The sequence below is a fragment of the Condylostylus longicornis genome, unplaced genomic scaffold (genome assembly GCF_029603195.1).
Source record: "Condylostylus longicornis isolate FDR11 unplaced genomic scaffold, ASM2960319v2 ptg000018l, whole genome shotgun sequence".
NCBI classification, from domain to species: Eukaryota; Metazoa; Arthropoda; class Insecta; order Diptera; family Dolichopodidae; genus Condylostylus; species Condylostylus longicornis.
In genome coordinates this window covers 2,229,390-2,245,765 of record NW_026577987.1, presented here as the reverse complement: position 1 = coordinate 2,245,765, position 16,376 = coordinate 2,229,390, and the positions used below count along the sequence as shown (strand labels likewise).

General features: G+C 26.0%; 1 protein-coding gene across 3 annotated transcripts in view; it reads right to left on the bottom strand.

Annotated features, from left to right (window-relative positions):
* Nucleotides 1-856: 856 nt before the first annotated feature.
* LOC129606299 (transmembrane protein 164) overlaps nucleotides 857-16,376 on the bottom strand; it is a 40,909-nt gene continuing 25,389 nt past the window's right edge. For all 3 annotated transcript variants that reach the window (XM_055516549.1, XM_055516548.1, XM_055516547.1), the window contains exons 2-5: nucleotides 2,889-3,376; nucleotides 2,544-2,739; nucleotides 1,460-1,560; nucleotides 857-1,223 (exon numbers count right to left, since the gene is read on the bottom strand). In XM_055516549.1, the coding sequence (XP_055372524.1) occupies nucleotides 894-1,223; nucleotides 1,460-1,560; nucleotides 2,544-2,739; nucleotides 2,889-3,224 (963 nt within the window). In that variant the 5' untranslated portion in view covers nucleotides 3,225-3,376 and the 3' untranslated portion in view covers nucleotides 857-893. The remainder of the gene's footprint in view (nucleotides 1,224-1,459; nucleotides 1,561-2,543; nucleotides 2,740-2,888; nucleotides 3,377-16,376) is intronic.

Below are 16,376 nucleotides of genomic sequence, written 5' to 3'. Positions count from 1 at the left end.
TTTCAAATGCTCTGGTTCAGCTAAGTTAAAAAATTGTTGTAAATCTCGCAACTTGTTTCGCACGAAATTCGACTTAGGTGGTTGTTCCTTATCGCCACAAAATTTATAATTGACATAATTATTTTATAAAAAATTGTTATACATTTGAAAAAGTAATCACAAACATTGCATACATTTTGTCTTTTTTTGTAATTAAACAACATCTATTTCTGTTAAGCTATTTTGTTAAAGAACATTTATAAATGAAAATTCAACGGAATTCAACAAATATTATGAAATTTCATATTTTATTTAGAAGCATAGTGTAATGATTAAGGTTTTAAATTTTTGGATCATATATGTAAGTTAATTTTTTACGTTAATTTTAAGATTATATTCTTTGAAATTTGGAAATTATTAATTGTTTTCTCTTATCTAAAATAAACTAAAGTTAAATTATTTTGATAATTCCCGATTTGAGAAAATTCACATTTTTATGGTGATTATACACACATGTAACAATTTTGTAAATTAAAATAAATTTGCGAATTGATTTAAAACTTATAAACTATCAAATCTTAAAATTAATTTTTTGTATTACAAATTGAATTTCATTCCATTTATACCCTGTTATTTCTATTGTATGTAAAGCCTTTAATTTTTTGATCTTAAATTATTAACATCAATAATTATTATTTTCGTTATGTTTAAAATAAAATATTAGTTATACATAAATATAAATAAGTTAACAAACCTAAAAAATAATTAAAATACAAATAATATTCAACAAAAATATATTTTTACCTAATAAAATAACAAAAACATTAAAAAAAACTTTATAATTCAATTAAGATAATAATAAAGAATTAATTAAAAAAATTGAACTTCCTAAGTATAATTTTGAAGGTATAATACTAATCAATTTTGGTTGTTGGTATAGGTTCTTCAATAATTGTAGTTTGACTTCCTAATAAATTTTCTATATTATTACTAGTATTATTTTGACTATTATTATAGTTATTACTATTTGAATGTTCACTATTATATATCATTTCATGATTATTTTGTCTAATTTTCACATCTAATTGAATTTGTTTTTTATTTGTAAATATAATTGTAATTAATTTACATAATATTGGACATAATAATGATTGATGTATTATTGCTGCAATACGATAATTTGGACCTTGAAATGGGTCAGCTAATGCAGCACACAGCATATGATTTAAGTTGACACCAGTTAACTGAAAATGAAAGTAAAATTTTTGTGATTACATGTACTTATTATGCCCTTTTTGTATTTGGTTTCCACTACTCACTACTACTGTATAAACAAAACTCTAATATTTGCTCTACATAAATGATTTATTTTGACAAAAAAAAATAAGTTTTTTTTTTGTATATAAATTTGTTTCTATTCGTTTTGCAAGAATTTGTACAGCGTGGTTTTTAAGAAGGAAAGTCTTACAAATGTACTCACCATTGATATCGGACTTAAAAAACAGAAGTGATAGAGTAACATTATCGCTATACCGATTAAGTTCCATTTAAAATCCATTATGTTTTCTAGTTTATAGGCACCTAAAAATTAAAAAATTTTATGTTAGTTGTGCTATGGTGTTTGCTTTGATAAAAAATTTATCAGTTTTTCTTTACTGTCCTTCTACTGAAGATTGAACATTTTATGTAAAAGTCAGAATCAATTAAAAACAATTGCTGTTATTAAGTTTATTTTAAGTAAATTTTTCTTGGACAACCTTTTGCCTTTACTATACTTTATTTTAAATGTAAGTTTAATATGTTTCTGAAATGTTCGAATGAAATTTTTGGATAAGTGCAATTTTAGTAAAAATCGGGCACTGAACATAAAATGGTTAAGTATCATTCTTTTGAATCACGGAATAATTATTTATGGAAAATTATTAAATCTATCTTTATGTATGTAAATTTGACTTGATTTTGATTTCAAATACCTAATGAAACTGCAAAATTTTTTATAGTGAATTAAAATGAAGTGCTAAATTTTTTTTATTATTTTTAAGATATTTTTCATATCGAACAAATGCTGCGTATTATAAATTTACCATGCCGTTTGTAACGCCAAGAAATAAACGTTGAAGATATATAGACATATATGTATATATACATATATATATATATAAATTTTTGCTCAGTGTCGTATTTGGCCAGTCTATCCGTCTGGTGACAAGTCAAAAGTTTTTAGAGTAAGAACCGTATTTAATGTGGAATCAATTAAAGCACTCGAAGAAAATTGGCTTTGATTTACTGTGTATGTTGTGCACGAAATTTGTATTAGCAAAAATAAAATTACCTTTTTCGATTTAAAGGACATTTTTTCTTCTTTTTTTAAAACTCTTTTTGTCAAAACAGTACTTCACAGAGTTCAGTATAATGGTCCTGTACTACTAAAATTTAAACCAAACTCTTATCAGCTGTCATACAGCTCTTAGGAAAAATTCGTACAAGTATCACAAAACTGACATAGTCGACTTGTCTATCTTAATTATATCAACTAGTTTTATATGACAACGATTTGAACTTACCTCCTTCTCTTATCAAATAAATTGGAATTATAAATAAAAGGGCATGTTGAACCCAATAAGTGAATTGTTCTAATGGTAACGTTCTGGAATCATGCTCTGGAAATACGAACGCTAATAATGGTCCATTTAAATAATTATTTTGTATTCTAAATAAAGCAGTCGTTGTTCGTGTTGGTTTTGCAGCTAAGAGGTAAATCTGGTTCATAAAATAGCAAATATTAAAAAAAAATTTATCATTATTATGTTAATAAAAAAAGAAAACAATTTTCAAGACAAATACAATGTGTAAACGTGTTAAAAAATGTGTCTAAAATCTAAGAAATTAAAAACAAATTTGTAACTCACTTGTATCATCGTTGTGATATGGCATGGATTTAATATAAATATCACTGATCTTGTTGATAGTTTAAAACCCATTTCCAAACCAAATATAAAAGTCATCGCTACTAACAATAAACGTCTACCAAGTGGGGGTGGTAGTTCTTGATTTGACCTTAAGTAACATGGTAAATTAAGTGGTTTTAACTTTTTTATTGTCAATTGAATAGAGAGTAAACATATTATTCCAACTAAAAATGATTCTGTTAAACGTCGTCTATTTGTCATATAATTGACACATTCTGGACCTGTAGTACGTGGTACTTCTGCTGACACACCACCAACTGCCCATGTCCAGTCCATTTTGATAGGAAATATTAAGAGAAAATTAAAATGCGAAAATAACGTTGAAATAAAGTGTCAATATTCCGTAAACTTTTTTCATAAAAATTTGAATTGCTTTTTTTGTGACTTTTTCAGCTTCTTTTCTTCATATTTTTTACTTAATGTTGTTTCTGAAAAAGAAGAAATTGTTGCAAAAAATTAATCGTTTATAATTTATACAAAGTTTTTATGTACTAATCTTTCTATAACAAAATGTTTTTTGTGGAAAAGCAACATGTATTCGCAAATATGTGCGAATAAATATGTCATAGCTGACTATGAGAAAGACTATGACTTTAAGTTCCCATATTACCATGTTAATTTATGCAAAATTTCAGTTCTATGTTTTCAATATTTTCTAAGAAATGGCCACACTATTTCTAAGAAATGGCTGTTATGCTAAGGTTGTATCGCAGCTACCAGAAAGAGACAAATACTTTCCACGAATTTTACCAAACACAATGGCCCTATAAATGTATTCGCTTGTGGGCAATTTCAATATCACCGCTTTTATAGTTTTGAGATATAGACCAATAACCTAAGAAGTTGTATGACAGCTACTAGAAAGAGCCGAGCAATCTCAATGATCTTTATTAAACACATTGGTTCTAATAATATATTCGCTTGTTTGAAACTTCAATACCACAGCTTTTATGGTTTCTAAGATATAGCAGAATAACTTTTGAAGTGGTATGGAAGCTACCCGAACCAGGCATTTACTATAATAAATCATTTGTGAAAATTTGGTGAACTTGGCTCAATTAGTTTTTGAGTTATCATTGAGACAGACGGGCAGACAGACAAAACTAAATCGACTCAGAATTCGATGCTGATCAAAAACATAAACTTGAGTCTATATCTCAGACCGTTATTTCTTAGAGTTACAAACGATAAGGCAAATTTAGTATACCTTTCGAGTATACGTTCATATGGGTATAAAAAAATACTCAAAACTTTCATCGACGGAAAACAAAGATTTAATTAAGGACATGAAATTTACTTCATAGTAAATTATTTTACCTATCAATATATACATGAATATATATATTGCGGTTTTACAGAATCATTATGTAAAGCAAAATGTCACACTTAATTGCATAAATTGCATTAAAACCAAACAATGATATGCTTAACATCTGTTTGCAATTATAATATGCATAAGTTAATTTACTTAATGTTTCTTCAAAAGTATTTAAGTGTATAACATTAGAAATTTACTTTATCATTATTAAATATCAATCATTGACCGGTAGTAATTAATTTAACACACACTAAAAAAGTAAGAAACACAAAAATAAATAGTTCTGGACTTTATATATGTATATTATGTAGTCACTCAAAAGGATACTCTTTGCTTATATTTATACTATGAAAGTTTAAAAATATACGAAGTCTTTTAAATTTGTATTCAAATTGTTGATTTTATAAAAAAAACACATTACTCAGCACAGAACATCTGCGACGCCTTAACAAAATAATTTTTGATGATTGTGGTTATGATGAGAATGGAAACGGTAGTTTTATCCAATAATTTTCATGATTAATTAAAACGTTTGAACCAGCACTTACTTTTACACCATTTTCGATAAAATTGGATAAAAAAATTGGAAAAAAAAATTTTTAAAAACTTGTGAACAGAAAGAAAACATATTACTGCTTAAGTTAACCGTTGTCCTAAACCGTTCCTCAAATTTTGTAGGAACTAATCTTACAAGTTAAAAACTGTTTCTTTCTCCCTCTTCTTCTATGTTATTGTCCCTCAAAGTTAGCAAAATTTCAATTTTCGTCACTTCATTTTTTGAAACTTTGTCACTAAATTTTCCTAATTTCTATACCTGAGGTCACTGAACTCACCTATTCAATCGGCGAATACGGCCATTAGTCCATTGATGTTTTTTTTTTTAATTTTCTTACCCTAAAATTATGCAATATTCAAAGAATATTTTTTAATGGAAGTATTTTTCTTAATCAAGTGAAATGTGCTATTTCGCAAACCATTGTTTTCATCAGACTTCATTTTGCTTATTTTTGTACTATATACATACATATGAACAGAAAAACAATTTTTAAAATTGGCAATAAAGTTATGCTTCCTGTTTGGAAATGATTTTAAAAAAATTAAGTTGAAATTGAATTATTTTTTTTTCACCAGCTTTTTAAATTTCTCTTATTTTTATGTTGTAATGGTATTTAACCTTCAATATTAACAGTAAAAACAAAATTACGGTATGTTCAATACTATGTAACTATATAACATTTACACATATCTAAGTATTTAACATTTTCATGCTTCACATTTTGTCAAATTCTATATACATAGTATTAAAAATCTTTGTATGCAAAAGCTAGGAGACAATTAGTCTATACAAAGTATTGATGATAATGCGGGTTTCTAATGACTTTTTGTTGAAAAAATCATTTAGAGCCAAATAATTTGTTTTCTTTTATGCAAATGCCTTTTTGTTAAATAAAATGTAATGGACAGTAAAACGACAGTCTTAAAAATTTCTTCCTTTTATATAAATTGAATGTAGTTTTTATATTGCTTTCTATTTAAAATGCTTTAGTGTTCAACTGAGACGGTCAAGGTCATTAAAATATTTTAATATTTTATACGATAAAATTTAACCCTTATTGTAAATATCACTCGTAGCACTGAAATCGGAGAAATTACGAATTTCATATTGTGAATTCCGAAGTAGCAGAAATTTTTTACGAAATTCGTAGTAGAGTAATTATGAATCACACTCGTAATGAAAACAAATTCTACTAATGAAATTTTCAAGCGTAGAAAGCCAGTAATCAAGAAGGGTAGGTTAATTTTTTTAGGTTTTTATTTGTTAAATTTTTTTTATGTAAAAGAGGGAAGTTCAAGTATTTAGCGGAATTTATTTGATTTACATATATTATATTAAAATTTTCTTAAAGGAAAACGAGTTCATTTTAATTAAACTTTTTTTTTTGATTGTCTATTGTACACTTCACAGCAGTAAAAAAAATAATGATTTTGACACTCCGAAAAATAATATTGCCATTGCAGATTCATAATCTCTACGAGTAAGATTTACAATTACTCAAAAATCTACGTGCGTAACTTAGTTCGAAATTCGTAGAATTCCACGAGTGAGATTCGCAATAAGAGTCAATATTACCCGTTCATTATATTTCGAAATAAGTAAGCATTTTTTTGTTTTCTTCTACTAAATACCACTAATAATAATTTTTAAGAAAAATTTCATACTATAGATCAAATCATATATATAAGCTACTTTTAGGGGTATTTTGGTAAATTATAAATTGAAAATTAAATGAGAAAAAAGCTTAATTTCTTTGAGGACTTAAACTATGAAAAGCACATCAAAAAAGAAGAAATTTCGGACTTTAAATCTGTAGAAATCTAAAACCTAAATTTAATCACGGGCGCGAGTTTCCATTTTCAGAGAATAGTTTGTAATTACTTAAATTTGTTATAATAAAAATTAATTATGATTGATACAGGAATAAATTATATTTTGCTATATATATATAAAAACTCCATGAAATTTCATGCTGAAGGAAATTTTTAAAGATTTTTAATCTTTTATATAGCGTATAAAATGTATTAATAGCTTACATATATTTATTAATTTTAATATTTGAGTAACTATAATCGTTTTTGTAAACTTCCGCAACATAACTGATTTCACATTTGATAACCAAATTAAATCAGCTTAAATTTGCAATGAGCTATTCTTTTATGGACTTAAATTGTAATTTAAGAAAGCATTTTATTAAAAATGTAAAAATTCTTATTTTATGAATCAATGAAAAACATTTGCTGATTCTTATATTTATTAATTGTCATCAAACAAACTTCTTTTCACATACTATTGCAACTAATAAAAATTAACTATAATTACAGTTTACCATCTTAAAGTTTATTCTAAGGCTTGTGTTCAAAAAAATTGTAATTTATTTTATTACCTAAATTTTTTTTTATTTACATACACCATATACGCTCATAACGTGCATAATGTTTTCAAATAAAATAACATTTAACTTTAAAATTACATACTGTTCGAACTAATTAAGAAGATTATTCAAATAAGAATAAGAAAAATTAATGTGGAATTGACACGAAAATATTTTACATGGTTAAAAAATTAATTGTGAAGTCACTATAAGTGCACCCAATTAAGTGAATTTTTTTAAAATCCTTAGAATTTTATTTTATTAAGTATTTAAATTATTTAATATGCAAATGCTTGCTTAAGTTAAATAACATGCAAATGTTTGGTAAATTTGTTAATTTTGCATTTGAATTTCAGTAATTACACTTGGGGTATGCATACAGTATTTTTATAAATATGTTTATAAAAGTTAAAGTAGTTTTTTTAAGGTTAAGAAATCTTATGTTTCGCAAATCGATTAATTAAAAGTAATTATTGTTTTCATCGTTCCTAATTCATAAATGTATAAATGAAAATAATTTTCTGATCGGAATTCATATTCGGGTATGAACGTACATGTATACAAATAATATTGTGTTTACATAATATGTATATATGTATAAGTGATTTTGGAAATACAGTAATGTGAATTAGAAAATATACGAAGTTTATAAAAGTTTAGTAGATAATTACATATATTTAGTGATTTTTAACTTGGATTTCTAAAATTTGTGATATTGGAAATTGATTTTTGATAATTTTATTGTGTTTTAATTCTAAACTAAGTTAAGGACCACTAAGTCAATCCTAAACCAACTCTACTAAGTTAAATTATATTTTATGTTTATTGACGGTTTGTACTTTTATAAATACATACTTATATTTTGTGTTTATACTATATTTTGCGCAGTTGTAGCTGGAGTACCGTTGTAATTTGATTCAAACGTACAGTTAGCTGAATTCATGCAGTGAGTCTGTTCTAGGACAGCACATTACATAGTACAACTACGAGTTTGCAGTAATTTGTACATTTTCAAAAAAACTTTTCCTCAACGGCATCGAGTAGATTGCTTTTTTGATTTGTAGTTATAATGAACTTATTTTAGTGAAATTCGTTATAACGGGTGATTTTTTTAGATTTTTGATTTTGTTGTTTCTATTTTTGACACTTCATGCATAATTCTTGACATAACATTTGCATACAAATTATACAAAAATTTTAGGATGAACCTTATTTAATTTTCTTTTTATAAAAATTTTTTAAGCTCGTACGATACTTATCCTATGGATAATAGAATGATATTTCAAAATAAGTTATAAACGTAATTATTTTAAGTTTTGTGCTGATTTTTATTATTTATAAAAGAAAAAACAATGAATTGAATTTGAAAAAATTTAGAAAAAGGTGCTCATTAGTCTGTCCGTGCATTTGTATTAAATGTAAAAGTATGGTTTTGGACTATTTATTGAATTGAAGCCACAAACATTTTTAAATTCTGATAATACAGAGAAGTAATGGCTGGCATTTTCTATAGTGCCCAAACATACTTGAGCATGAAAATGACAGTTTCATTTTTTCAAATTTTTGATATAGTTTTTCTAGATCGTGAACGGAAAGAGTCAGAAATTTTAGCAGCCGTTAGATATTAATAATTAGTTTATTTCGTTAAAGAATTTCTTTTACCTTTTCAATCCCTCTTAAGTTATTGTATTCCTAAATCTGTAAAATTTGAGTTTTCGATGCCTTGTATTTTCGAAACTGCTAGATTCTTTAAATTTCTATAAAGCTAGTTAGCTAACGGAAAATATCATATTTTCAAAAAAAGCAAATATTTATCCTAACTTATGCAATTAACTCCTGAAATCGACCATTATGTTAAAACTTCTATAGATTTTTTTTTTGCTTTGTTTCAAAGTCTAGATTAATCATTCATCCTATATGTATAGTTTCGTATATGAATGAAGGTAGTTTTAATAGTGTAGTAGGTATACATAGATTATTTTTAAAAGTCGCATTTTCGCCTGTTGAGGGGATAAGTTATGCTTTATAAACCATTAGTTTAAACCAACTTTATGCTATTTAAATATAAACAGTTAAAAATAGCTTAATACAAATTTACCAAATATATTACTTCAAGTTTGGCTAAATATGTAATTTTTATATAATATGCATATATGTACGTATGAACATTTTTAAATTTTATTAAACTACGTTAATTTAATTAATCGTTAAACAAAGTAAGCACAAATAATAAATATTTTGAAATTTGTTTATATGAAATTTCCATATATATATATATATATACATATATATACTTATGTAAATAAATATATACGTATGTAAATCTAATCGAAACAGTTTCTCTTGTGTAACACATGATATTCAAACATGTATACTACGCTTTTACAATACAGTTAAAGCAAATACAGTTAATGTAATTAACACATATTTTCATTACAAACACATACAGATTTTCATAATTATATTTCATGCCTATACCTACGTATGTATATTATAATTAGGATATAAATTTGAATATCTTATGTATACATGTATGAAATATGTACGTATATGTATTAAATAATTCATACATATATATATATATTATGCATGCGATGTGATAAGTTTATTATGTGTTTGTAATTAGGCATTGAAATGCCATTTTTTTTCTATTATTTTCAATTTTCCTTCTTATATTAAGTATATAAAATTTGTAAATAGAATTTTTTTACCGACCGCATTGCATACAATAAGGGAGGTTATTTGATGGCAACAAATTTAGCATATCAAGTTTTCGGTTTTCCATAGTAGGGAAGCGTAATATTTTTAGAGAGGTGTCGGTTTGTCGGTGTGTCGGTCTGTCTGTCTGTCTGTTACGCGTGCACGCACAGCGTGTATTTCAAGTTCGGTTGAAGCGATTTTCATGAAATTTTATATGTGAGTTTGGTTGGCTATGTCACAGATTGATCAACTTTTGGAATAATCAGGGCTTGGGAGCTTCAATTTTTTGCGGGCCAATTTTAGATTTTTGCCCATATAAAGAGAAATTATCAACCAATTTTCTTGATAAATAATATTTAAATTTGGAGTGTTTAAACAATGAATATATAATTTTCTTGAAACGATCGAGGCTCGGAAACCAAACTGAGGGCTGGTTTACCATTTTTTATCATATCTACTGACCGGATTGATTGAATTTCTTGAAATTTGATATTTGAGCCCTGGTTGTTACCGAAACTAACTGGCGAGCTTTTCAGGGAGCTCGGATAGTCTGCTAAGAGTCAAACTTACATATTTGTAGGCATATTAACTAAAAGCTTACTTAATTGAAACTAAAAATTGAAAAGAAGGGTTTTTAAAGGTATTTTTATAATCTTCTGTAACATTTTCACTTAACTAGATAATAGAAATTGCGGTCGGTTATGTGCCGATAACATCAGGTTTTTTTACTTTCTCACATACAAGTTCTACATTTTTTAAAAAAAATTTAATTATTTGTACATATATATATATTAATACCAAGTTTATTCTTAGTTTTATAGTATGTGCTTCTATGTGCACGTATTATGCATACACACTCGTATTTATGTTATGCAGAGGCATGTAAAGTACATAAATGTTGTGTAGCTCGTATTAGTTATAACTATTAGTTTTGCAAATTTATATTTAATTATACCTCAGTTTTGAACATTTCATTGGATTAAGAAAATACAAGAAGTAATTAGATTTAAAGTTTTACATTTAAAACTTATGCGTGCTTACATATGCATGAGTGTATTTGTATTTATACCCGTACGAACGTATGTTCAAAGGGTATACTAAATTTACCTTATCGTTTGTAACGCTAAGAAATAACAATCTTGGATATAGACTCAAGTGTATGTTTTTGATCAGCGTCGAATTCTGAGTTGATTTAGCTTTGTCTGTCCGTCCGTCCGTCCCAGCGATAACTCAAAAACTAATTGAGCTAAGTTCACCAAATTTTCACAAATGATTAATTGTAGTAAGTGCCAGAATCCTATTTAAATTGGACATGATCGGGGCACCGGTTCGAGTAGCTGCCATACAACTTAAAAATTTATTTGGCTATATCTCAGAAACTATAAAAGCTATGGTATTGAAATTTCACACAGGCGAATATATTAGTAGGGCCGATGTGTTTGATAAAATTCGTTAAAATTGCTCGGGTCTTTCTGGTAGCCGACATACAACTTCAGTAGTAGTTTGGCACACACAGTATTTTGAAAAACACAACTTAAAGTCATAGTCAGTTACAGCATATTTATTCGCACATAGGATAACAAATTCGTACGGGTATCACAGAGTTGACGAGGTCAACTCTAATTTTTCTCGTTTTCTTATAAAATTAAATGATGTCAATAATTTTTGAGGTTGACTATATTATTATTTTAAAACATTTCAAAGAATTCTTGATTCAAATATTTGAAAGTATATGAAAAAAGTTGTAATTAAGTTTGAAATGAACAAAAGTATTGGTATGCGTGGTTGTAGATTTTCAATTTAATAAATAAATAATAATTGAGATCGTCATCAAATTTAACGATATTTCTTATTTAACTGAAGCGTAATATAAGATTCGTAATTTTTAAATCGGAGAGATTCCTGAAGGGTGTTTCCCACTTGGGTACATTTTTGATTGACGTAATTTTTTTAAAAAATGTACCAATCGCAGCAAAGTGAAGACCTTTTTCCTTTTACCATAAACAATAACGAGGTGGAGAGAATAAATCCTAAGTTAGCACAACGAATTTGATAATATGGCTACTATTTCTAAAGATTTTAATTGTGATTGTATAAGAACAATATTACCATACAACTTTAACAGTATTAGTTTGAACCGAATTAAACTACAATGCTAAAATTTTATGCTAGGAAATAGCAAATAATAGAGTAAATATTTGAAAAAAATGTTATTGTATAATCGCTGCATTAATTCTGTTTTTTTTGGTGCCATAGTATAAGTCTTGGGTAGTTCTTGTTAGTACCATAGAGTTGATATTGTAATTTCTCCACTTTGTTTTTATTTTCTATATACGTCAGTTTCCCAAAAAATTAAAAAAAAAACTTCTTATTAATTTTACTCTGTCCGTACGTCATTTATTTTTAAATTTTTGAGTTAGCTGTAAGAGTCTGAAATTATTAATAGCTTTTAGTTGCTAATAAATAATTTATTTCAATAGAAATTTTTTTTCCAACTTCATCTCCTCTCAAGTTGTCACTATCCAAAATTATAAATTTCGACACTTTATATTTCCGAAGTTGTAAGTGTTTCCAAATTTCTAAAAATACAGAAAATATGATTATTAATCTTAATTCGCGCAAGTAATCCTTGAATTCATCATTACGTTTACGTCTACTCAAATTTTTACTTTTTGTCTCATCATAAATGTATGCAATGACTTGAAATATTTGAATGAAAGTAGTTTAAGTAATGCAGCAGATTGTTTTTGGAAGCAAGTATTTTCACTTTTTGAAGGGAAAAGTGCTACTTGACAAACCATTAGTTTTTTTCAAGTTTATTAAGTTAATAACTGCAGTTCTGGTTGCATATGACATTTTATAGAAGAAAAATTATGGTAAAAATCAATGGATTGGAAGTACATAATTGAAAAAAAAACAATAAAGCTATATGATAATTAATATAACAAAAAAGTGATTATTATAAATTTTTATTGATTTTTTATTAAATTTTATTCAAGAGAAATGTATTAAATAAAAACCAATAACATGCATTGAAAAATTTGGAAATTAAAAAACAAAAACATCTTTTTTGTATTGTCAAGGGCAACAAGAAAATGAAAATGAGTCAGAGTAGAAAAATAGTATAGAATAACAGTAGACTATTGATTTTTTATTTTAGTGCACATGTATTTAAAATTATTGTAAAGCATGAAGGAAATGTAAAAAAATGGTACAGCAAAGAAAAATTCTATTTAACCCTTTTTTTATTGAAACATAAAAAACGAGAAAGATGTAATGATAAGGCTATATTTCCACTGATTCTTAAAAGAAACCTGAAATAAAATTGTTTAACTTTTATTGCCATATTTAAAAGTGTTTTTGCTCATAGATTCTTTATGTGTTTTTTAGATTTACTGATAATTTTATAATGATAAGATGATTCAAAAATCAGTGCTTTAACATATAAAAAAAAGCTTTTTGATACCCTAAAATTTAAAATTTTTCTCATTTTTCGGTTTTCTTTGTTTTTTGTATGGAATTTTGTATGGAAATTTTCGAAATGAAAAAACTTCGTTAAGTAGAATTTTAGTGAAAATTCGTTAAAATCCTAGTATCTAAGTATTTCGTACAGTTCCAAAAAAAAGTTTAATCCATTTTTGATGCCCCATACGATGCTTAAGCACTGATTATTGAATCATCCTGTATATTCGTGAATGTTACTTTAATATATTATATATGCATATATATAATATACTCGTATATTATACTAACATAAGAAATTCATGTGATAGTTCTTAAATTATGCAATGCACAAAAAATTTAACTTTCGGAATAGTAAATCGTTTATCTCCTGGACAAAGCGAATCCTTTAATGACTCATATAAGTTTAATTTTTGTTTGCTTTTTACTTTTATTTAAATTATAATCAGTGATAATATTTTTATGTAAATAGCTGGGGAAAGTAGCCAAAATTCTGCAAAAAAATTTTAAAGCCTCAACAAATTTCGCAAGAAGTTATTGGCTTGAAAAAAAAAATAAAAAAAGGAAAAAATTAGATTTTTTCCAAAGTTTGAACGTTTGGTATTCCAAAAGTGCATAAAATACATAATTAAGTAAAGTGTTTATTTTAAGTCTAAGCCATCCGGAAACTGTTTGTTTGAAGCCTCTATCTTTTTCGGAACATAAGTTATAATCAAAAAAGGTTGAACAAGTAGAAATTTCGTGAAAATCCCTGTATCTCGGAAACCCTTGAGATTTCGTAGCTAGTCCGGAACAAAAGTTTTACCCATTTTCGACCTTCTAACCAACAGTTTATGTTGTTTTATATCTTTCTGAATCACCCCGTATATAATGTTTTCTTCAATTAAGTGAAAATTACTGAAAAATATATATATAAAAAGTAAATCAAATAAATGTTTTATTAAAATGTTATAATCTTTTGAGTATTAGTGGATTCGAAATAATTATGGGTGAAGGCGGTTTGAAAATTTCTAACATATAATAAGTTGATACATATAATAACATTGAATTTATTACATATTGTTAAACATAGGCAAAACTAGGTAAAATTTTGTGTGGAATCAATGTTAACAGAAAAGTTAGTCTCGAGATGCTTGAACTAGTAATAAATTTTGACTATTTTATTTTTAATTTTTGAGTACAGCTTCGTTTGGGTGCTTAGGTGTAAGCGTTAAGTGATTTAAGTAAAAACGTTCTAAATTTCAGCTACATCTTTTTTAATCTTATATTAGTTTTACATTAAAACTTTGATATATCTTTTAAACGTTTTGATTTAACAAGGCAACTTTTTAAGGTGAAATTGGAAAATTAAAATAATTTTCATTTACTGTAATATCATTGGAAAAACAAATTCGGAATACATACATATGTAATCATAAAATTATAAAGTTTAAATTCGTAAACACGATGCCAGGTTACCTTGAGCATCAATCAGGTAGTCTGTGAATAAATTCGTAAAAATAACGTATGAAATCGTAAACATGAAAACCTCTTAATCATGCGAGTCTGTACTTTTAGGTTCGAGCTACTCGGAACCTATATTAAACTGTGAGCAAAAAATCCAAAAATGAGGAGACTGGTAGTATGAAATAATTAAACATTTTTAATAAATTTTATATTAACATTTGGAGAAAACATTAACCCTGCTAATATTTTGTAGGAACCTTTTTTTAGGAAAAGACTATAAAAATTCGATGTTTACTATTGATTTTAATCAGTAACTTATATATACAAAATATGTGGAAGAGAATTTTATTTAACAAATGACAAAAATAAACAGTGCCAAAGAAATTTTTAATTTCAATTTTATAATATTTATGCAAATTCCCGTTATTGTTATGTGATAAACAAACCATTGCAATACGATTTAAAATATGTCCATACATATATTTATATGTATGTACTATTTTTGTTTTAAATTGAAAAAAAAATAACACGTATTTTATCTTACTAAGTAACTAACAGAAACCATAGAAAAATGAGAAATGAAAAGGTTCGATTTCTATTTAAATATGTGCGAAATTCTTATTGATTTTCTTGTAACTATTGTAAAATTAAAAAGAAATCTTTACTACAGAGATGACTCCTACATAAAATTTAAGTCTTTATAAAAAATATTACGCAAAAGATGTCTTATAAGTTTTTCTTCGTAACACTTTTTTTAAACGTTGTTTTATAATTTTGTACAGTAAGAAAATAAATGATGTATAGTAAAATATTTCTTTTTTAAATTTTTCGGATAATATTTTGTGCAACGAACGATTTTTTATAATATCAATAAAATTAATTTAGAATTTTAGTAATTAATTGAAAATAATTAATTTTAAAAAATTTGAAAATAATTAATTTTAGAAAGATAGAAATCCTTTGAGAAAGATTTATTTGGTTATGTGATAGTTCTTCAGTCATTCGGAACAATATTAATTTGCAAGTAAGTATTTGTAATTCATAAACGGATATAGTTAAACGAATTGCTTTTTGAAAATTATTTCGTCCGTAATCGGTGAAACAAATGATTGGTTTAGTTATGGTCCTTTAGGGAAAACTATTTTTTGTTTAAATTTTTTCCATTAATATATCAAAATATATAAATTATTGCATACATTAAGGATGAACAAAAAAAGAAAAATTGAAAGAGGCGTTACTATAATGGTGCAATTCGACGGTTAAATAAGGGTGTTAAGATAAATAATTATAATTTTTGATTTACCGTTATCGTAACAATTATAAATTTTGGCATTTATCGTTATATTTTTGCTTTAATAGAAATTTGGAAAAGCTTGCAGTTTCGGAAATACTAGGCATCGAAAATTCAAATCTTACGAATTTTGGTGTTAATTTAGGACGGGCTGGGAAGTAAAGAAAATTTTCTAACGAAATAAACGTTTTATTAGGATCTAAAATCTTTCAAAATTTCATATTTTTAATGATTAACCGTCTAGAAGGAAACAATGTCAAAAAATTAAAAAAGCGGAATTT